Here is a 24,711-nt window from a genome sequence, read left to right as displayed (position 1 = left end):
CATGCCAGCGATACGCGACGAGCAAAGATTACATTTTCTGAAATGAAATTCTATTTCAGCGATGTTGTGGCTGACAGGTCAGGGATTGATTGTTGTGTGTAATATTAAAATAGTTTAATTTGAGTTTGTATATAATTGTGCATGCGTTTGATTATCTACGATGGATGATTTGCCTCAGATCTTGAAAACAGCTTTGAATGGCATTTAAACAAACAATATATTTCATGAAAAAGACTGTATCAGTCAATGAAAATGTATTTTGAATAATGTTTTTTTTTTCAATTGGATCAAGTACGTCCATTTCAATGTGAGTGCAAGACAGCAGTGCGCTTGCAGAGAGAGCCCGCCCACACGTTCTTCTGATTGGCTGTCATTTATGATTTGCTGGAATCTTATCACATTGCATCTGGTCAGACAGTAGGCGTGTTCGACTTCGACTTGCAGTCATTAGTCACTGATAATCTTGCTGTATCTCTCAAATCTCAGTTGTATTTCAAAATTGGTACAACATGAATTATTTATTTATTTATTATTATTTTTATGAATAATCTATTTGTTTTTGACTGTTCCTCACATAAACCTATTGTATGGCTTCAGAAAACTTGTGCTATACAGGGTGCAAGTTGTATTGACTATCTTTATGGTGGATTTCTTTTATTTAATTTTTTTTTCTTTTCTTTTCTTTCGAACTTGACCAACACAATCTAATGGCAATCTGAAACTATTTTATGTTTTGCTGAATTCATACAAATCTTGTCTACTCACACCCCAGTGATGGCTATGTTTAGGAGTGGGGATAGGGGTGCACCTTCCTGCTTTCTTTTTTCTAAAAGAAGCATGAATTTTGTACAATTCACATTGTATGAATTTATACGAAATTGCCAACTTGTAATATCCTCCGAGACAGAGCTGTGAACCTTCTTCAGAACATGTCCCTTTTATGTCTTCCATGAAGGAAACATGGACTTTTATGAACTGTTTGAAATCAATAACCCTATGCAAGTCTAATGCAGATAAACTGTATTAGGAAAGTAAGGTGAGCTATTTAATAAGTAAAGTATTTTAGGGCCCCAAATTCGTCTATGCCGCTCAGAACTGGGCCACATCAGTTCTAAATTCATCATGTATCCTGAGATATCTGGACCTTTGCACCAGTACTGCAGGCGCTCTATCCAGACCCCAAGGACTCAAATGGGGCATCCATCGTCCATCATGCCCTGCTCCTTATGTGCTATAAAGCCAGCAAAAACAATTCAAATCAGCACTAACTGTTTATCTCATCTAGGCCGACCATTTCGCTTGGTGTTCCACAGGTAACTAAGAGGACTTACCTCTGTCTGTGTCATAGAGGTAGACAAACTTGTTCCACTTGTAGTGAGACAGGAGACTCAGGACGGCGCCCTTCAATGGAGGGCGAATCTGGATGACAAACTGCACGTCGGAGTCGATGGGGTAGCTGGGAGTGACGAAGGAGGTGTGGAGGGCCCCACAGAAGGAGGTCAGCGTGTTCATGGACTTCTTGTCATAGAAGCCGAAGATGGCATACACCCCTCTGGAGAACTGTGAACAAACTGGAATCAGAGCAAGATAAGTTTGCTTAGTTTGTTTATGACACAGTAAACAGTAAAAAGTGTCGAAAAACGCATAACGCATAATTCTTAACCAATCCTACCAAATGGAATCCAATGATGTTGGCAAGTGAATAATTGCCATAATAGGAAAATCTCTACAAACATGCTAATTTGTTTTGACTCCATGAATATGAGCGGAGAAATAATTGCATTTTTTTTTCCAGCAGATGGACGTGCTGCAATTCGTGTGACAGTTAGAACCCATCAACACACTCTTGTCTTAAACAAAATACAAAACTTCATGTCTGACTGGTTGTTCCTTATTCTCCCAAAACACTTGAAGCAAATGAAGCATAATTATGCACATCTCAATGAATCGATAACATCCAATTACTGACACAGAAATGTAACGGTTTGCAGAGAACCTCTCGTCTGAGTTATTTACAATATTTAGCCGGGGGCAACAACACGGTTAATTTAGTATATTTTAACTCTTAAAATATATTTTAAAAAATGCTGATTGCAACAAACGTTTTAGAATTTTACAAATAAATCATGGAATCTTGTGGCTAAATTAACAGAATGTGAGAAGAGGCATCCAAACTGGTTGACCAGCAATATTGATTTTTTTTATCCCAGCAAGTTCATAATTCACAACCGGCTGATGAAATTCTGTGAAAAATGCCTAGTAACCACATGTAGACACAAGTGGACTCCTACAAAACATTAGGCTAACACCTCTGCACTGCTTACTTCAACAATGGTGTGACTGGTAATTTTGTAAAATTACCTCTAAAATGTAAATTTAAAAAAATCTAAATATAGGTGTTTTAAACAGTTTCAGCCCTTTGGCTGACTCCCACCAGACTCAACCTCTGAATTAGACAGCTCATCCCTTCAACCACAACCTTTCTCTAAAGTCCCGCCCTTCATAGACAACCCGAATGTGCAAAATTATTCACAGGCAGAGACCGTTTCTCACCCCGGACCGCGATTGTGCCCTTGTAACGCCACTAATCCCCTGCTCCTCTAGAGGTCTGTGGACGCCAAAAGATCAGTCAGTTTATTGGTATCGGATTTCATATCCTCCAACAAATGTAACATAAAAACAAAGCATGGTCTCTTACTGTCTGCATCAAAGGTGCTTGATTAGAACAAACTACTAAGTGAACCAGATTCTATGCTAGTAATCAAAAGTCTAATCAGGCTAGTGAGTCCTTGTCTTCTCTATTGCTCAAAAGCTGGTCATCCATACAGCTGCATTACTCTGGCACATATGTGCGAAAACTGGCCTGCAGAGGAGTCACGATTATACTGTGTAGAGGCTAGTTATGCTGTCCGTCTCCTCACCGGCTCTGTTGGTCTTCAACATTTCCAACAGTTTACTCTTAATTTGGTCCAGTTCTGACACAGCCTTTCTCCTGAGGGAGAGGAGCTGGCTGCTTCCCTTCCATCAGTTGTCCTGGACTTATTAGGACAGGCTTTGAACAAACTCAAACCAAATACATAAATTATGTCAGATGCCTCTGTCAGCTCACAACTCCAACTAAAGCCTGTTTGTGTTGGCCTGTCTACCCCAACAATCTGGATGTTTCCCTAAGCTTACTTGTTTGAGGCCTGGCACCTTTCTCTTCCTGAATATCTCTCTTCTCAAACCATAACTCTCAGTATAGCTTGGTCTACAGGCTAAGTTTGGGTTTTCCAAAACACTAAGTGCACACAAATAGTGTTTAATGTTTTCCCAAAAGCATCATTATCTAAGTATTACAAAAATTGCACTACTTCATTTAGCAGCCTTGAACTACTCTTAAGACCATTAATTGCCATTTAATTGGTGAAAAAGGACAACATAATCAGTTGGACGATATTGAACAATATGTTTTCGAAAAAGGACATCATTAATGCAACTAGTTTAGTGCAAGACAACTCTACGCTATAAATAAAGAATAAAAAACTGTTTCACATGCATGACTTTACTTTGCAAACAATTGGTTATGACTATAAATCTTAAGAAACATGAGACCCTGCAATATTACATATATGATGTATTTATGAACTTTTTGAAACTTCAAAGTTTTGGGTGAATGAACTTTCAATTGATGACAGACATTTCTTGGGTTTTATTAAAAGTCTTAATTTGTGTTTTGTAATTGAGCATATGTCTTATGGGTTTGGAACAACATGAGGTTGAGTAATTTTATTTTTAAGTGAACTAACTCTTTAATATTATCCAAAGAGCATGGTTTGCAACATTAATGGGACACCTGGCATGAGTGAATACCTCCAGGGCCCTTCTTGAACATTTCTGAACAATTTCTTTTATCAGTGTGAAGTACAGTGTTTGTACTCTGGTGTTGCTTCATTCCTTAAAGTAATTCCATGAGATTGAGACAAATCTCAGTGCTTGGAATCACTATGAGCCCTGTTTTGAAGCGCAAGCATTGCCTCATTGCTTTTCATTACACAGAGAGTCTAAGCATGTCACGTTACATTTTGATAACATGTTTACTCTGGTGGGAGCGGTGCATGCAGCTGTGCACATTGCAGCTCAGGGAACAGTGCTAAGCAATGTTAACGGCTCTCTGAATGGCTGAAAGATCCTTCCTCAGCCCCTCCATCTTAACCTTCTCGCCCCCGAGCAACTAGCGATCTCATTACAGGCTACTCGTCAAAACACGCCGCGCCTTCATTCTGCTAATCAGGACATTCTCTGCACTGCAGCAGGAACGATGCATTTCCACATGCCTGACTGCTCCAAATGACTGTGAGGCCACTGGTGTTGAAATGATAAGGACCATTAGAAAAGACTCCGTCCCAAAGGCTGCATTTGGGACTGAAATAATGTAATCGCAGTGTCATGCACTTGAAGCCATCTTTCACCACCATGATTGTACATGGCCCAGAGACCTAAAGCGCATCGTGGCAAATGTCAGAGTCGATCATCCAGCTTTCGGTATTCACTGTCCTCTTCTGTTCTTATTCCTCTCTCTCTCTTCTCGTTCTACCGCTTCTGTCTTTCCACCCACCCCTACAAACACCTCACCCCCAAACACAACACTCTCACAGGAAGATAGTTCTCTGGGGGTTTGAGCAAGTAATTGTATCTGCTCTTGTGAGGAGACATGTGAAGTCCTTCAAACTGTTTATTAAAAATGCCAGCTGAAAACAAGAATCCCTGTCCTCCTAATGAAGCATGCTATCGGGATGTGTCTTTGAAAGACAAATGGTTTCAGGTTATTCATCCTCTTGCATGCACACACATACATTTTACACTGCATTTATTGCACTGACCGCAAAACTAATGTTCACATTTCATAATGTATATTTTTCCATTTGGCTGTTGATAGTAACACACTGGCTCATTACAACAGATGTATAGCATTTGCAATGCATTGCCTTTGCACTGCATTTTGTACATAGGCAGCATTCCAAGCAAAATGGATCCAAATACTTGACTTATTCTGAATGTCTACACAGGCAGAAACTCTGAGACATAATTTACATTTAACTGTTAACACCAACCTCCTCAGGATTGTGCCTGGTTGCTTAACAGTGCTGTCTAGTAAGTCACTCACTAAGGTTTAGAATAGAGTCATTGTGTCTTTCTCTCCTGTCCAAGGGTCATGACTCACCGCACCAATTCCAACCCCCCATACACACACACACACACACACACACACACACACACACACACACACACAATGCACCATAAGTCTTCTCTAGACCCTTCAACCTCAAGGGACATCAGCAGTCGGTGTAGTCCATGACTAATCAGCTAGTCAATATCATGGTTATGTGTCCTGATCTTTGTAGAGCATCACAGACTGAAAATGTTAACGGGCAACATAATATTAAAAGAATCACATTCAAATTTTGATAATCCCAAGCAATGATTGTGTACAGGAAACACAAAGGGTACTGTTCTTATATAAATAATCTCTGTTGGAAAGTCCCAAATGCAATGTGTGTGGTAACACTTTATAATAATTTTCATTGATAAATCATTAACAAACATTATATAATGCTTAATAGATAATTAGTTAATATATATTCAAAGAGTTTGAAACGTGTGACAATGTGCGTGTTAATGTTTGCTAATAAACGTATAAGATATTAGATAACGTTCAAACAGATCATTATTTCATGTAAGTTAAAATACTTACAAATGTCATTAAACGTTCAATTCCATATGACCAAGCACTTATTATGATTTTAACAGATGTTATAAAATGATTAAAAGCTTGTGTTAATGTACAACACATTAGCTGCTATTGAGGTGTGATACAAGTAAGGTTAGAGACAGGTTTGGTGGTTTGAGGTAGGTTTAAGGGATGGTTAAAGGTTAAACCTGGTTCAACCTGTTTATTTTACATCGTTTAGATAAATATATGTGAGTATTTTCTTTAAAAAAGTTATTTGTTTTCCCCTGTTTATTTATGATTCAAGGAATATCCTGTTTAATGATATACTGAAGAGTAGTACACCAATGTGAGCGTTGAGGTGATAAAAAACATTTTTTGCACCAAAATTACGATCTGTTATGTCTTTAGCAAGAATTTAGCTAAACTTAACCCGCCACCCTTTACACAAACCTTATTACATTAGCTAAAAGACCAATGCCCAGAAAGATAATAAATGATTAGTAATCATTTATAAACATTTACAGATGATGAATAGTTTCATCTTTAGCTTGGCTACTGCAAAAACATGAACAAATGATTAATAAATGATTAGTAAAGATGTGTGAATAGGGTAAATTCAGGTCTTTTGGGACACGTTTTGCCATTGAGATGACTGCTCATAAAGGTATTACTGATTAGTAATCATTTATACACATTTACAGATGATGAATAGTGTGACGAGTGGGGGCGGGGCCGAGAGCCGTGGGAACGGAGCGAGGCCGGTGGAGTAATTGATAATGAGCGACACCTGCTCCACTCACCGGTCTCGAGTCCCACGGAGGAGCGCCGGAAGAATAAAAGGAGGAGCGACGACAGTAAAAGACGAGAGAGGACCAGGCCTGGAGTTTATTTTGTGTTTTGTGTGCGGTAGTCGTCCGCGAGGGGCTGCCGCTTTACTTTCATTTTGTGTTTGTTTATTTTATTAAAGTTTTCTTTAAATGTTCGCCGGTTCCCATCTCCTTCTTCACGACCTACGAACGTTGTTACAAATAGTTTCATCTTTACCTTGGCTACTGCAAAAACATGAACAAATGATTAATAAATTATTAGTAAAGATGTGTGAATAGGGTAAATTCAGGTCTTTTGGTACACTTTTTTGCCATTGAGATGACTGCTCATAAAGTTATTAATGATTAGTAAACATTTATAAACATTTGCAAATTATGTATAGTTTTCACTTTAGATTGGGTACTGCAAAAACATAAACAAATAATTAATAGATTATTTGTCAAGATGTGTAAATAGAGGTCTACATTTACATTAAATAATCAAATGTTAATCTGTCTACATTTACGTTAAATAATCAAATGTTAATGTTAATTTGTGGCAGCTTGCATTTTTGTCTTATTTCAGCAATATTAGCAAAACAAAAAACTCTTTGTCTGAGGTTAATGCATTAATTTATTAGCCTTCATTAATTTGTATCTTGTTTAACAATATTCTGGAAATCACAGCTTTGTAATCATTATAAATATCTAGATACTTTCAGCCTTTGTATGTGTCAGAGAAACAGAAAGGTCATTTTTACCAGAATATTAGCAATACAAGAAACTGCTATTTTCTCGAGTGAGGTAAGTTTTCATCTTATTCCCGTTTGTGGTGAATTCCTTACAAGCACTATTTCAGCATAGCAGGTGTTGGAGAATTTTACAAGGCCAGTGTGACCAACTACATTGTGTATTACACAAAGTAGCAGGGCATATACGAAGTATACAAAAATACTTCTTCCACAATGACTGTCAGTCCAAACAGAGCAATGTTTTGAAAGCTTAGAGCCACGGTGTCATAGTGTCTACACTCTTAAATTAACCTATGAATGACTTACTTATAGTTGTCTCTGCACATTAAACAAGAATTGGACAAAACGACTGCATACATAACCTTTAAATGTTATCTTTCCTTCTTAAAAGTAAAACAGTCTCTACACAGAAGAAGTGATGACCACCAATTCCAGCAAATAACGAAGGTGGACATGCTGTTAATTCACTTTAGCATTTGCTGCAATCCACTGTTGTAGTATTTTGGCGTTTCTGCTAGAGTATCCAACGCATCATGCATTCTCCACAGAGGAAATGTATTACAAGAGCAATGGTTGCAACAATCTCCTTCTACTTATTTTTCCCCTTGGGGGTTTATGACTGGGGTTGATGCATGTACAGCTTATGATATTCTGTAATTGGATTTCCAGAAAGCTGTTGACAAAGTCTCCCACGACTGCCTAATCCTCAATCAGCAGTGCAGCGCTGAGCATCTTCCTATAGCTGGGTAGAGAGCAACGGAAACATGCAGCCCAGAGATGCCATTGTAATATCAAATGGCATGAGGGGATGCTGTGGATTTATTGTAGCATTTGACAAAACACAGCACATTTTACAGGACATACAATAAAAATAGTTAATCTCAAGGAAGCACAGGGGAGAACATGCTATATCATGTAACCTAACTCATATCTACTAGATAGTGTATCAGGTAATGAAGCCAGTGATAGTCCACTGACATTGAAAACCAATTACTCTTTCCCAGAGACTGATGATAGTTATCAGTGTAAAACTTTCACAAATATTTTGGTACTACCATGGTACTGAATGATTATATTCATATCCCACGTTATTTACATGGCAATCCAAAGCCCACTTTAATGCCATGGTACATTTTGTTACTGTCTTGTTAGTGAAAACATCAGCTTTCCACATTTTCAATCTTATAATAGCTCTTATTACAGTTAAGCTTCCCTTTTGTTACAATAGCTGGTTATGTTATAAGTTGGCTATGTTAGCTATGTTTAGCTATTCTTACTGTATGTACAGTAGCTATACACCAAACAATGTGCTAATTTATTCAGCCGAATCAAAAAATGTTATAAACAGCTGTTTAAAAAAACACACACTTTCTCGCTACTACAAAGTGTGAAATGCTGTGTGGGCATTTCCATTTCAGTGAGCAAGTGCTTCCTTAATGATCAGAAGCTGTCTGAAATCACTGAATGAAACTGTTCACAGTTACGAGATTTCAGGGTAGTTTGTTGTAAGGGAAACTTTAATGCAATTTCTGTCATGTACACAAAAAGCAGAGACCTTGGATTGAGTATTTCTAGCAGCTAACTTCAGCATATCATGCTAGTCGCCCCCATATCAGAAGCTAGAGTGGGCAGCTAGCATTGTTGAGGAGAGAGCTCAGGGGAAGTAGTCAAGGAGGCCATTTGCAAATCGCATCTTCCTCTGGGTAACTTAGCTGTAGTTTCCAAGAGAGGCCATTTTCAAAGGGGAGAGACGAGAGCTGTGGGTGGTGTGTGTTTCAACTGGGTTTCTTGTAAAGCGGGATGAAAATGGCAGCTCAGTCTCTCTTTCTGTGCTTTTCACTTTTCACTCAGTCTCTCTGAATTCTTAGACTCACTCATATCAACCACATATCTATCCATCACAGCCTCCTCCACATTACCGATGCTAACCTGCAAATCACTGACCGGCTCTTGTAATATAGCTTTCACTATAGAGGTGTTTTCAAATGATATGTAGGAATTCATGACAAGCAGTGCCTGATAAAAACCCAATCCTGGCAAGAAAGGGATTTGCATTGTTTGCTTGATTACAGGCATGAATTTAAAGCAAGTCTCCCAAGGCGCTCTCTTTTCAGTTCTGGTGTTGCTGTCCAGAATAACTAAACAGACCACGGGCGGGAGGGGAGAGGACTCTTTAACCTTGAAGCTATCATGTAAAGAATGCCCTCCGCTCCTCTCTACCTCGCTCTCAACCCTACTTTCGGTCTTTAAGAGTAGAGAGTCCACTTTCCTATCTCAGCTTTCAGGAGTCCTTGCTGAGGTTGTAATGCTAGAGCAAAGAGGGACTCCTGGCCCTACATCATTACAGACTGAGCCTCAGAATTCCTTTATTTCAGAACTTGGCAGTATAAATATATGTCTCTGCATATCTTATGCCTCGCCTGCAGGCAGCCCGCAGATGTGTCTTCTAGGAGTAGCTCAGTGATCTGAGGTAAAAAAGTACCAAAGACCATGAAAGGGATGCGGGCTGCATCCCAGTTTGCATACCTCTACCACACACACCAATGTACTATTGCCCTGTCCCTAATTGCTAACTACCCCTAAAACCAGAGACCCAACTCCAGCCCTGATCCAAACCCCTAATCAACGAGGATGTTCTGCTTGTTGAAAACCACTGCAAGGATGGTGGTAGAGAAATTCCCCCTCTCCCTCCTCCAAATCTAGCTCAATGCTATATAGCACTGATAGTATATAAATTTGGAAGCAACCAAAGTCATCATGGGGTGAGGATGCGGTCGGCAGTGCTCAAATTATCTCATCACTGACACTAGCCTTCATTAAAGGCATCCTTATTTGGCTCACACATCCAGCAGATCCTAGAGTCTGTGATACCAGTGGGCTGCACAGGGAGGATGAGAGCAAACGAAAGACAGTAATACAGATAGAGGAGGCGCTGTGTTCATAAGAAGCTGCAGCCCAGCGTGAACAGCATTGGAGATGTGAGGGTTGAGGAAAGAAATACACACTGCCGTGCATGTCTGTGCTGCTTATTCTGCTCAACCAGGTCACCCAAGCTAGCATTAAAGCACAAAGACAGGCTTTGGAGCCATTGTCCCTTTTCAGATGTCTTTAAACAGTGCTTCACTTCTGACAGATCACATTTTCCCCTTTCTTTTGCATTTCCGAAAAGAGGACATCTGAACCAAGCGCACCATCGGGAGGTTCAAGCATGGAATCGCTCCAGATTGTCTTTTCAGTTTGCAGCTGGATGGGATTAGGGATCATATCCGCCTGGGGTGAACTTTCGGATCCACATGCAAGCCTAACAAGAAAACAATCCAGCTGAGGAACTTTAGGGGAAAAGCAGCGAGAGCCCACACAAAGAAAGAGCTAGAGAGTTATAAATAGGAGCCATGTGTCAGGCCTTGCATTTGCAGATTGACTTAATATTTCATTGCCTGTCACACAAACAGCCATGGACACATAACGGCAAGCTGAGAAGTCTTCCTACGGAATCTACCCACAGCTTCTGCTTGTTGATGTGCGAAGTGGCGAGAACAACTGCTCAAATGAACCATTTCCTAAGGAACATGGGATGAATGTGGATGAGAGAGCAGACATCCTGATTCTTTAACTCACAGACTTGATTAGGGTCAGTGCAACCCTTTTCAGTAAACCACAAACTCCAACAAGCAGTAAGAAAAGTACAACGTGCAGTCAGCCAGACATTATCACAAACTAAACTTAGTAAAGTAGCACCCGTTTCAGTTACTGTACCTGGATGAGCATCTGATATAAAGTGTTGCCAGTGTTTAACAATTGTGAATATTTGGAAATATCTATGACCGGAGAATTGCCATAACTGACCAGAAAGTACACCCAAAAAAAAGTGTAATACATGTAAGAATATAACATTCTGACTGATTCCATCATATATGTTCTCAAATATAGACCTACAGTACTTACACACTATGTTTTGTCTTGGATTCAGCTAGACAACCAACTACTATAATGCAACACAGTTGTAAGCAGTATTATTCCAATACATTTGTCAACTGACACTGAGGAATCAATCGAAATTGTATCCAAATTACAACACAGTTGGGCTGGGGGTTCTATAATTGTGAAAATGTCAATAAAAAGCTAGAATATCAAAAATGCTGGATGCTATTGATGTTCATATTGGTCGTGTTCTCTATCTCTCTCTCTTTCTTTTTTTGTGTGAAAGCAGTCTTTAGCTATTGTATCTTGCTCAAATTGACCAGTCTATTTGACACCTCAGTTAAAGATCAATGGTAAATTATGGTACCCCTACACTTGGATAACACTGCTCTGTCCAACCTTACTTTGAGTCAAGTAACAGAGAAGAGAGGGGGCACTGCATCTTAAAGCTAAACTTTAGAACATGTTGGGCATCTTTAGCATAAAAGGAAACATATCAAAATTTGAATTACAGCAAATTTATTTCCATAAACCAGAGTAATTTTAGCATTGACTGGACTCTGAAGGTACAATAAAACATACATTAAAGGTTCTATTTGTAGCTAGCTTATGGAAGACCGCATTCTATGCACAGGTTATGAATTATCATAGTACATATTCACATATTTTGCTATTTCTGGCCTATATATTTACAATCGTGGCAGGTGTTGGTGCAGACACAGAAAATTTGCTAATCTTGTCCATTTCAGCACGTCATATCTTTGGAAAGCTAGTAGATTTATATGGTTAAGCTAGACCAAATGTTAAATTCCTCCCTAATTATGTTATCTGTCCTGCAGGGCAATGGTTTGAAAGCTGTCAGTAGCCCTGGGATCGGTAGAATCAGCTCTTAATCCAGGGATCTTCATTAATCTTGACTGGGTCTGGAGACGTATGTGTGTTCTCTGAACAGACTACTGAAAGCTTGCCAAAATCATGTTCCATAATAAACTTGAGTTGGGAGCCAGCTAAAAGCCTGTGCTAGTTCTGCACACTCCATTAAAATTGGACTTTTGTCATCTTTTGTGCCTTTCCTATGCCTCCTAAATACATGTTCCACAAAGCCAGAGCGAGGAACAATAGAGGGGTCCTGGTGCACCAGAGTAGATTATAGAAAAATATGCACAATGTTAACAGTTTTCCATTATTCCCTAAGAAAGGCTGAAGCCCACAGTGTGTTAGATGCATTTGAAGACGTCACTCTGACCTTCAGAAGCAAATTTGGTGCATGAATTTACTTAATACTTAATGTTGTGCCAAGAACCATCACCCCATTTTAATCTGAAACAGTTTCCATATAATAAACATTTTATTCAAAAGCAAATAAAATGGAAATTGTCAGGCTGGGTTACTCAGAAACAAGAGCGGGAGTAAATGCAGCTTGTGTGAGTATATAAAATTCAAAGAGAATCCGCTGATTCACCTCTGTCATTTAATATTCATTAATGCAACTGGAAATAAAATTACATCCCAGATTTTAATTTTCTACCTCAAAATTGGTTTTGTCCTTTAAATTCATAACATTTTTATAGATTTTACAACTTGTACAGTCACCTCAGGAGCATTGTGCTCATGTATGATAATGACTTTGCCCCGGCAGCTCATTTTGAAATGGTTAAACTGATGGATTGGTTGAGCAGTCCCCAGTCTCTCTTTTTGTTCACGCTTTCTGAACTATTCTGTGAATCTTTGAAAGAACAGTGCATCCTGGTTTTCCCAACCCTGTTTTCCCTAACCCTACTGCTGGTTTGTCACAATCACAAAGCCCTTTTTTTTTCTTCCACAGCTGTGACACATGAGTGATAAACAGTCCATAATAACAAGTCATTTTCATTTGTGTGATTGTGCACACCAGGAGCGTGTCATAAGGTTTGCCATAAACCATCTGCAGCTTTGCATTGCAGATAAAGGTTTTCAAAGCATAAATGAGATTTTATGAGGCTATGGGACTATTTACGCTTATTCTTATCATCATTCTGATATCATCTTCAATAACAACAAGGGTAAGATCTGTCATCTGTTGATTTCTGCCTCAAGAGTGATTCAGGAGAAAAGAACTTCTCGAAACATGGTCCCACGAAAACAACAGGTAGATAAGAGCAGCGCTCCATCTAATAAGAGCTCAATGCCAGACCCCTTGGTTTTGAAAACAGTCAAAGTGCTACTTCAGCTGGATGGATAGTGTACACAGCACCTCAAACAACGAGAGACTTGAAAGCCGCTGTTATATCAAACAACATCTGCGAGCACCAGTGATACCAGGATAAATAAGACACAGCTACTATACAGGTTCCCTTTGATATTGCCATGAAAAATTAATTGTGTTTTATTTGCCTTCAAGTGAGTGAAGTGTTTGTTGCTCCCTGTCTTCCCAATGCTATCTCTTAGGATCTCTCCAGAGCTCGATTCTGGGAACAGATAGCGGTGATGATTCTTTGAGAAATAAAGCCTTAATTAAACCCGATTTCATAACACTGCCCACCACCGCCTCACTCCACAGGATGATGTCATTGTTCTCATGTAATGGTGAGGCCTGTGAGATCATGTCGCTTTGGCAAGGGCAGTTGTTCAGGACCAAGGACAGCGGCAACACAAACAATACAAAAATCTATTGGACAGGACATGGAGTTATGGAAGGCTCCGCACCACACTGTGCCCTTTACTGACAAAAATCACATTCCATTACATGTGACTGTCTTGCTCAAGCTTTGGAACCTTGAAACCGCTATGGAATCCCGCAACAACTTCACTGACGAACCACCATCCCCTGATGACCATGAACAATGACTGTCTCTATGGGACCTTTCCAGCATACTGCTCAGCATACATCTGCATATATTTCCTGCCACATGGTGCCAGCATATTGCTTTCTTTGTGCTCTCTTTTCTTTAAACATGAGTGAAATAAAATGAAAAACTAGATATTTACAATATTTTCTTAAGAAAATAGGAGTGGTACCTGCCCATACACAAACTCTGAGTCATCTGAGTGGCTTTTAGCAGGTTGCTAGGGTGTTGTAGGTGGTTGTGATTCAAAAGGCTCATCCCCAAGTCTTAATGAAAAGTCTATGGGATTCTTTAAAATGTATTTTTATGGTATTATAATTTTAAGCCCAGTCACTCATAACAGTGGCTTTCAAATATGGCATAGGGATCCCCAGAAGGCGACAAGGGGGTGGTAGGATGTTAGCCAAAAAAAAAAATGTAGCATGATATTATTATAAAACATTTTTTTTCATTATGCTTTCTTAAGACTAGACAGAAATCATGGAATTAAAAGTGCTTATTTTATTGTATTGACAAGCTCAGTTTTCAAAAGTAAGACATGATTTTAAATATAGATTTTATCATGATTTTATCTGCATAATATCTGCTAACACTTTATTTTTATGCTCCTCAACACATTCTACCATGCAACTTTGCAAATACATGTCAACATATTGCACTAACCATAACCTAACAGCCTACTAACACTCTAATACGTTTAACTTAATAAATAAGTTGAAAAGTTACTTATAGTGAGTAGAATGTCTGTTGAGGACCGAAAAAATAAAGTGTTACCAATTATACAAATCATTTTTAATTTAGTTAAAGAAATATTTAAACTAAATACTGTACATCTAAAATGAATCCTGGGTAAGAAAATATTTAATACAAGTATATATTTCCAAATTATACCTCTATGATTTTCATTGGTTGAAGTATAAAGATTATAAGACATTATATTGTTTGCAGAAATAATTGGCTTTTGAATTATTTAATAGTTCAAGCAACATAACGTCATTATAAAATCATACTATACACACACACACACTCAAACACATTTATATATATATATATATATATATATATATATATATATATATATATATATATATATATATATATATATCATATCATAATCATAATATTTGGGGGTCCTTGGCATAAAAAGTTCAAAAACCCCTGGTATGAGGTGCTATCCATGTCTACATCACAAATGATTCAGGACAAGTTAAGCATTTTGGGCTGTATACCAAGTATAAGGCGTAATCGTACTAGTGATGCTTGCCCTATAGCGATCATTTAATAATGGGTAGATAGATTACTAGTAGTAATATATTAAGCAGTTTCATATTGTGCTTTCAGTCCTCATATAGAACTTCCACTGATTTGTATTTATTTATTTTGTATTCTCTGTCTATATCCTTTTAAATCCTCTTTCAGCACATTATTTGTACCCTTGACCGTTCTCTGTTGAAGATATCATTCCTCTTAAAGCATACAAATGAATTGCCAATCGTCCTGGGCCCTTGATCCATCCTGGTTTCTTTCAGCTGAATATCACATGCACTTGTCTGCATAGCCTGCTTTCAAATCTCTTCAAGCACATCCATGGAGAAGAGGACAGATGAAGGTCCTTCCTATCATCTCCTAATGGCCATGATTTGATCAGCACATGTAAGATTCAATAAAGCCTCCATACACAGGTAAGCAAGTGTGATGTGATTATAGTGGCCACATGCTAAACACGTAATACCACTGAATGGTACACTTACTTTAGAATATTTACTTTACTTGTAGTGGACATGAAAATATTCATTTATCGCTACCTGTAATAGTCAATTAGAAATTCATAGACAATGTCTGCAGGCCTCCATGGAGGTCTCTCTAGAGATATATTTTCAGTAATGTGGTAAATGAAAGTGTGCTATCTGTTATTAGTGGTGCTTAACACAAGCATCATTGATGTTCATACTTTGTATTCAGCATACAGTATTTTACATTACATTTACATTTAGTCATTTAGCAGATGCTTTTATCCAAAGCGACTTACAAATGAGGACAATAAAAGCAGTCAAAAACTAACAAAAGAGCAACGATATATAAGTGCAAATGACAAGTCTCGGTTAGCCTAACGCAGTACACGTAGCAAGGTGTATATATATACATATATATTATACACACACACACAGACATGTACACACACACACACAAACAAAAAGAAAAACAAGTAGATAGAATAGAAAAAATAGAAAGCTAGTGTTTGTTTTTTGTTGTTGTTGTTGTTGTTTTTTTTAAATAAAGAACAAAAAAATGAAAAAGATAAATATAGATAAAGTAGAATTATAATAGAATAGAAAGTGTTAGAGTTAGAGGGTCAAATAAAGGTGTATACAGTATACTACATAATTTAACGGGGTCATATGATGCGATTTCAAGTTTTCCTTTCTCTTTGGAGTGTTACAAGCTGATTGTGAATAGATAAGATCCCTGAAGTTGCAAAGACTAAAGTCTCAAAACCAAAGAGATATTCTTTATCAAAGTTAAGACTCTGCCACACCCCCCTAAAATGGCTCGTTCTAACACGCCCCCACATGTCTACCTCACTATGTGGAAATATTTGCATAATGCCGCCCAAATGTGCAAGCAAAGAAAGAAGGCGTGGTTTCAGTAACCGCAGTTAGTGTTGAAGCAGCCATGTCAGGGAGACGCTGTGTGTTTCTAGGCGAAAGCAAAAGCACTTTATTTGGCCTTCCGAAAGTAGATGCATTTAGGAATCTTTAAGATGACTTACAACAGAACAGCAATGCATTTTATGGACGACCGTTTCGTGAACCTAGGAGAGGAGGTAATTCTGACTTTGCTATGACAATCTGGTGCTTCTGAATCAGCTACTGTTTTGTTATTAGTTTCAGTATTTGCTATTGACTGTTCAAATGCGGAGTTTTGCGCATCGTGTGTGTGTGTGTGTGTGTGTGTGTGTTTGTGTGCGTACGTGCATGCGCGCGCGCGAGCGAGAGAGCGGTGTGTGTGTGTGTGTGTGTGTGTGCGTGCGCGCACTAGCGAGAGAGAGAGAGAGAGAGCGAGAGAGAGCGAGACACATCACAGTGGAGTCAGCTGTCTTAACCGTGGTTTGTGTACTGCAAACACATATTCATCACTGTGTCTGTCACGTGACTCTGTGAGATGGTTGTGAATCTGTCAGTGTTTCATTATATTTCTTTTTGTATGTATCGCTGCTGCTCAGAAATGAAATGTCTGGTAAGTGGCACTCAAAGGTTAATAATGGTCTGCCGTGTTTGAGAATAACTTGCCACCTACACTAAACCCGACCACAAACCTAAATGATAGAGTCGACAAAAACAAACGTGAGATAAAAACACATTTTAGCTTGTTTCTACAGTCTTTAAGCTCTTTTGTCGTGACTAGTGTTTCATGGGATTCATACCCAAGCGTTTTGTATTGCAACTGCAATTGTGTGAAACACCGAAGATGTTTGCTAGATCGGAAAAGCCATTCATATTGAGCTGGTTAGTCAAAATGTATTTGTTTACAAATCATGCACTATGGTAAGGAGGTCATAACATAGTGCAAGTATTGCGCAAGGAACTGTGCAAAACTGAGTCTTTTTGTGCTAAACCGATAATCTGCCACATAATCATGATTTGTGTGAAAAGGAATAAAATATATTAGTGGTTTACTGCCACTTGAAGTGAACTGTATGTTTAGGTATGTTTTTGGAGTTTTCCAAAAATACAGGTTTTGGTCACACTTTATTTGAAGGACCAATTCTCACTATTAGCTATGCATTCTGCCTTTACTAAACTCTGCTGCTTATTAATAGTTTAATATCATTATTAAGTTTAGGTATGGGGTAAGATTAAGGGATCTAAAATATTATCATGCAGAATCATGCACTAATATGTGCTTTATAAGTACTAATAAACAGCCAATGTGCTAGTAATCCTCATGATAATTAGCAACTAGTTAATAGTGAGAATTCGTCTTTAAAATTAAGTGTTACCCAAATGTTTTGCAAAAAAGGCACTTGACTATATGGACAACTCTTTAGTCTTGGGCCACTAAACAACTACCTAGCAACCATCCCATAAACACCCTAGCAACAACCCAGAAAACCCTATATGCTTCATTATAATGCCTTGACAACCACCATCATTGCTCTAGTGAGTACACTGAAAAGCAGCACTCATGTTTGCATTTAGGAAATGTAAAAAACTGTATTTCTAAGAAGATAAAAAGCTAAGGAGAAACTTTTTGGATGCATGAATGCATGTGTGAACATGTTTGAGAAGCAGTTTATTCATTCTCTGTCCATTCTCTGAGTCGCTCTTCCTTCCCAATGCCTGAACAGTTGATTCATGGTGGGACAGCAACTGTCCACTTGCCCTGAAGACATCCTCCCTCTCATTTGACAGATCTCCCCTGGCTCCAGCATTGCTGGACACAACGATTCTGACGGGAGACCCAGGCATAAGTTGCTTTTTTGGCTTCAGATTGCGAGGGGGAGAATGACCTGACAAAACACCTCCGGTGGACCGATGCTCTGGCTAATGAGAACAGCGCTGGGCCAAGATACCATAGACGGTCAAGGGCATCTGTGAGAGAAAGTCATACATGACTTCACAATTTCATGTTGAAATAAAAGAGAGACACAGTTAGGAAGAAAGAGGCAGAACAAGTCGAGTCTTTCATCTTTCATCCTGTCATTACATATGCTCTTTGCAGCTGAGAGTTTGATTGTTGTACAAGCTGTGTTGTCCTGCTGACTGACAGTCAAGAAAAACCTTGCAACTCATGAGAGATTAAGAGTTTGTCAAACATTCCTAAAAATCAACCCTTTCACCCCACAAATAATGTGTGTTCCCGAAGCGCAACCGGCACAGCATGGCACTGCTAACGCCGCAGGTTTGAGTTGCAGATAAAACTGAAATAAACAGCAAAGCTATATCTCACAAGTTGGTCAAGGTTGGGCTTGCTCAGATTCAGATACAGTAGATACTGTAACTACACCGTCTGGTTCCAATAAGCAAATTTTGTCGCAATCCAGGATTGTTCTGGATCAGCAGCATTCATTATGGCTTTTTTAATGTGCACACATTTGGAGAACTATTGATTTGCTTTTTATTTCTTTAGACAGAATCATAATTTCTGTTCCTGGTTCACGCGATTTCCTGATTTACACAATCTGATAAGCATTAGTGGCTTCCAGCAGTATGTTTTCTCTGCTGCGATCGCTGTTAGGACTCAGAGGAAGATAATTTGTTGCTCATATGTCAGTCATATTACGCATTCATAAACCATCTTCTGATGACGAACTTCCACCACACTTCCATGTTGTGTTCCGTATATAACAAACCCAAAGAAACATTTCTACACATGAAACATGAAGCTTACAAACACACGATTACGATAGTATGTGATTTTCATGAGATTCTGCCTGTTTTCATAACAATAAAGGGTATAAAATGTTATACAATTATATAACCAAACCCACATTACATCGTTGTCGGAAGTAATTGCAAACACTCGATGGTGGTTTAAAGTGAGTTTAAAAGCATAGTATAAATCTTATAAATTATATTATGTAGCATGATACTACAGTGTGCATGGATGGTCACTTGACATATGTTTTTGGTCGTGCAGTGTGGACAGAGATCTTTTCTGAAACACCACTATGAACGAGGATTGTTTTCATTAGTGGCGGCTGGTTGAAAGTTTACTAGGGCGCCACATCCAACAATTTTAGTTTACATCCCAGTAAGATTTTTCCCAGTATAACAAAAGAAAAAATAATAAGACTTGAAACATTTTAAATAACGATCACTATTTTTCAAAGTTCAAGATTGAGGATGATTCCCACAAAATTATATTTTCTCTGAGCTTTTTTTTTTTTTAGATTAATTAAAACATTTTTTTTAATTTCCATAATTAAAAATGTATGTATACAGTGCAACAGCAAAAACTCTGAGATGTCAACAGACCACAATACCAGTCGTCTTAACCTGACTGTAAATAAATATTTACGGATCCATTCAGAATTATTAAACAAAGCAAAAGACAAATTAAAAAAAGTAAATAAAAACATTCTGAATTTGTCAAATGGGGTGATCTGAAGGCGCTTGCTAGACATGTGACCGCTGTTGGCCAAATGGGTGCCCTAAGCAGAATAGTATTGTTGTGCACCCTCCTTAAAAAAAAAAAAATAATAATAATAAAAAAAATATTTGCTACTATACGGGGTCAAAATAGAACTTTAATAAAATATAAAAATAAATAAATAAATTGTAAATTGTTTTATTTATAAATTACAATTGTAGCTCTAGACAGTTACCTATGGCTATGATTTTATTAATACCGTTGTCTGATTGATTTTATAGTCTTAAGCATTCAGAAAACTTTAATAAAATATAAAAATAAATAAATAAATTGTAAATTGTTTTATTTATAAATTACAATTGTAGCTCTAGACAGTTACCTATGGCTATGATTTTATTAATACCGTTGTCTGATTGATTTTATAGTCTTAAGCATTCAGAAATCACACAAAATAAAATTAAGCAGTTTTACTACGATAAAACCATGGCTAATTTTGTTACAGGTTGTGATGTCCACATGTTTTCGTTGAAGAAATTAAAGAGGTTGTTGCATTTCTATCGCAAAAAGTTGGCCAAAAATAAAAAAAATTAAGTGGATATTTGAATTAAATGTTTGGTCAATATTAAACAAGGATTTGATCATCCTGTCAGTGTAACAACAGCAATTATCAGGCCTTTGGTGCCCTTTGCAGGCATTTGAAATAATGCAAATGGTTTATTTATTACATTATGTATTCTAACAGTGCTATTCAATGAAACCATATTATTATTATTAATTAACCAATCATTATTGCCTCATTGTTTTTATATAATACATTTTAAGTCATGAAAACTAGAATATTAAGTCAGATGCGTTGTTGTTGGTGGTGAAATTATTACCAACATTACTGACATAAAACACGTTACTATCATCAACAGTCAAAAAAGTTTCACAGGATTATGAACGTAGCTACCTGAAAGTGATGCACGGGCTTCATCTTGGGCTTTTTATTTTTCTTTTCTCTGCGCCGGACTGCGCTGATGTCTTTTCCCTGATGTAGTCTAGCTGTCCATTAATTATGATGATCATTTGTATTTAGCCGCAAACACGAGGTGAGAGTGAGCACGGGTGCGGGCGCAGATGCGGGAATGGTATGTCACGTGTGCTTATACTGCCTACTGCGTTCATTCAAAAAAAAAAATTTTTTTATAATTATATACATATATAACATATATATGTTAATGTTTCGATTTTTATTTATGTTTATGTATATGTTAATATTAATATAGAAAAAAAAAATGTTTTGAGCAACTGGGATGGTGCCCCCCTGGGAGTTGGTGCCCTACGCAAACTGTGTACTCTGTGTATAGGGAGCGGCAGTACTGCATATTAAGCTATAAAAGAGTGCACATACACAGATGTTTGACTCACGCATGTCTAATAATGTATGACTCCTGTATGTCACTGTAATTGTCTTTACCTCCATTCCAATTGTCATCCATCTAAACTTTACTGGTGAGATACCGCAGTACTCCACACAACGTGACTTGATGCTGATTGGACTACATATCCAGAGGCAGATCAATCAGTGTAGAACAGCTGTGATTGAATGTGATAGAAAAAAATCCCTCCCTTTTGCACTTTGGTGGTGCATCGCCTTATTGCCCTATTGAAGAAACCACCCATGGTTTTCATTTGAAAACGACGTGTTAAACCGAAAATGCACTAATATGGACATAGCCTCAGTCGATGTGTTGCTTGGTGAGATGCAAAGCTTTGGATTCTTTTGGAACTATTTTTGTTAGTTGAAAACAATTTCACAGTTCTGTGTGCTGCCACTAGTAGCATTATCTACCATTCAACGTAAAATCAAGCTTTGTTATAGCTCTTTTTCTGAAAAGTAAAACAGCTGACTGCAGAGCGACGTGGCCAAATAACCATCGGCTAGCCGGGTGTGTAAGAAACTGGCGGGTCCCATAAAAAAGGGGGTAGGCACATGCAAAATCTTGGCAGAGGAGATGCACACCATTAGCCTATTGACAGAATAAAAGATGGGCAACTTTGTGCAGACGGGGAGACGAGATTACAGTTTTTCTCAAATGCTAAAACACAAAAGCCAATCCTCTAAACCAAATGACCAGTTGTCTAAACACATTTACTAAATCTAGCCATCATTTTCCAATATCATAAACACATTTCACATGAAGACACAATTCACAAAACACAATCCTCCGTTCTCATAAATCTTAACACATTTTTCTTTGCTAAAACACAAGTTGCAAAAGAACTCTGCTCATATTCTCAAATGAAAGCTCATGTGATGCAAAATGCTTGCCACAGTCAGCAATATTTGAACACAATGAACACACCTGGCGTCATTCATTACACACAATGACTCAAAATTGAAGACACTAATGCTGTGACCACATGTATAAAAGCAAGTTCAGAGTGCACAGTTTGCTGAAGATTCCAAACAAACACAATGGATGAAGGCAGAGTCAGGGGAAGAGGAATTCGAGTCAGAGGAGGGAGAAGAGCTGGCCATGGAAGAAGAGGAGCAGGCCAACGAGGAAGAGGAGTGCAAATCAGAGGAGGAAGAGGAGCAGGCCAACAAGGGAGAGGAGAAGGTCCAGGAGGGAGAGCAAGACATGCAGAGATCTAAGAACATCCATTACTGTAAAGTTTCTAAAAATATGCATTGGCAGTTATGAAACAAAGAACCTTCTCACAAATTGAGCATTGTGTTTTCAAATGTTTTGCTGTAGTGTGTAATGATGTGTATAGTGTTTACATTTTTGAAAGCTTCGAGCTGCTCTTTTGGTGTGAAAGTTTGAGTTTTGAAGTGAGAAGGTGTGGTTGTGTTTATGTAGCTTTAGAAAAGGGTGTTGTGTTTAGACACTGGGGAACATGGAGGAAACGTTTGTGAAATGTGTTTTAGCATTTGAGAAAAACTGTAAAGGGGCTAGGAATGCAAATTCGTTCTTTAACAAAAATCATGAAAAGTAAACTCATGAAGAGAACAAAAAAGTGCATCGGTCTCACTGTTCTCTCACTGTTCTCTCGTGCTGCTAGGAGGAAGACACACTCAGCGTTAATTCAGCTCTGGCCATCAGAAAAGAAGCGCTGCACCCACAGTCTTTTCATGTTGCTTCTTTGCCTTTGAACTGCTCATCTAAATGTACCTGTGACTTCAAGCCTTGAATGGCATAATTGGAAAACAGAAGTAATTTGGGAGCTACCGCCCGCCCCCTCCCCTTTCACCTCTTGTCAACCATACTTCAAAGTAGCACATCTGTCTTAGTCTTGGGCAAGAAAATGTATCGAACATTCAAAGCCCTGCCTGGAGGATTAGCATGCTCAAATATTGTTTGGCTAGTGTCGCTAATTAATTTAACAGAGCGGCTTCAAAATCACTTTAACATGCAATGCTGTAAGTTACAATAATGTAAGGAGAAAGAATAAACTTCTAAAGACTAATGTTCTGAATCTAAAGTCACAGAGAACTGAAGAATTGTGGATCAATTAAATTCAAACTATTTTCAAAATTTCTTGTATTACTTTAGATTAGAGAACGCTATTCACCATCAACTAGTTGATTATTTGCATGCATATTACTAACATATTGGCCGTTTATTAGTACTTATAAAACACATATGGATGCCTTATTCTGCATGACCATATTCTAGATCCCTTAATCCAACCAAATACCTACAATAACTGCCTTACTTACTATCAGTAAGCAGCGATTTGGAGTTAACTGAGGGAAAACTCTTAGTTAATAGTGAATATGTGTTCCCTAATCTAAAGTGTTACCAAATTTACAAACTAAACTATTTTCAAATAGGATCCTAAACAGTAAACACAATTTCATTCTGCAATTGGTCAGCCAAACATATAGCCCTACCTTAAACTCATGACACTGGATGCACGTACCCACAGAATCACAGTGTTTACAGTTTTCTGGAAATAGTTGCAACATGAAATGTAAGTTGTGATGTTAAATACTTCTGAGTGAAACGACTTATCTAACCAGAAAAAAATTTAGGACATGATTATTCTATTCTATTCTATTCTATTCTATTCTATTCTATTCTATTCTATAAGTAGTTAATTAGACTGAATGAACTACGATACAGCAGAGTTATGATAAGTTATGACATTTTGATTAAAGCTTATATATATATATATATATATATATTGTGGCGAGTATCCCGAGTCCAGATTAGCGTCGCCCTGGAAACGCCGCTGCCACACTGATCACCGACGCACAACACCTGTGCGCGATGAGTGGCGCACCTGGAGCTCGTTCCCGCTGGCCTTAAAAGCCAGGAGAAGAGACACCAGCGGGAGAGCACCCCAGAGCTCCAGGCGACATTAACGATTGTTCTCCTTATTTCACAGACTCTGAAGGCACCCAGGGAGAGGGATCTGCACCACGGCACTTCACCCCACGAGCACCATTCTGAGACGGGCACCGAGCACCAGTCATCAAGGGCACGTGTGATCAGTGTGTGGGCAAATAAATCACGCTCCGGGGCTCTTTTGACCAGTACCGAGTCTGTGTTCTCATTCACCCCGCGACATATGGTGGAGAATGCGGGCAGAACAGGTGAATTGAGACA

The 24,711-nt window shown here is 38.3% G+C and overlaps 1 protein-coding gene across 1 annotated transcript in view; it reads right to left on the bottom strand.

Annotated features, from left to right (window-relative positions):
- The window catches only part of LOC107566972 (glutamate receptor 3-like), a 75,960-nt gene that overhangs the window by 35,746 nt on the left and 15,503 nt on the right, over positions 1-24,711 (bottom strand). The window contains exon 3 of the mRNA XM_016252551.1: positions 1,332-1,571. Within this exon, the coding sequence (XP_016108037.1) occupies positions 1,332-1,571 (240 nt within the window). The remainder of the gene's footprint in view (positions 1-1,331; positions 1,572-24,711) is intronic.

Source organism: Sinocyclocheilus grahami, unplaced genomic scaffold, assembly GCF_001515645.1.
Source record: "Sinocyclocheilus grahami isolate Dianchi unplaced genomic scaffold, SAMN03320097.WGS_v1.1 scaffold1118.1, whole genome shotgun sequence".
NCBI lineage: Eukaryota > Metazoa > Chordata > Actinopteri > Cypriniformes > Cyprinidae > Sinocyclocheilus > Sinocyclocheilus grahami.
The sequence above is the reverse complement of the archived record's forward strand: the minus strand, read 5'-3'. Positions and strand labels throughout refer to the sequence as shown.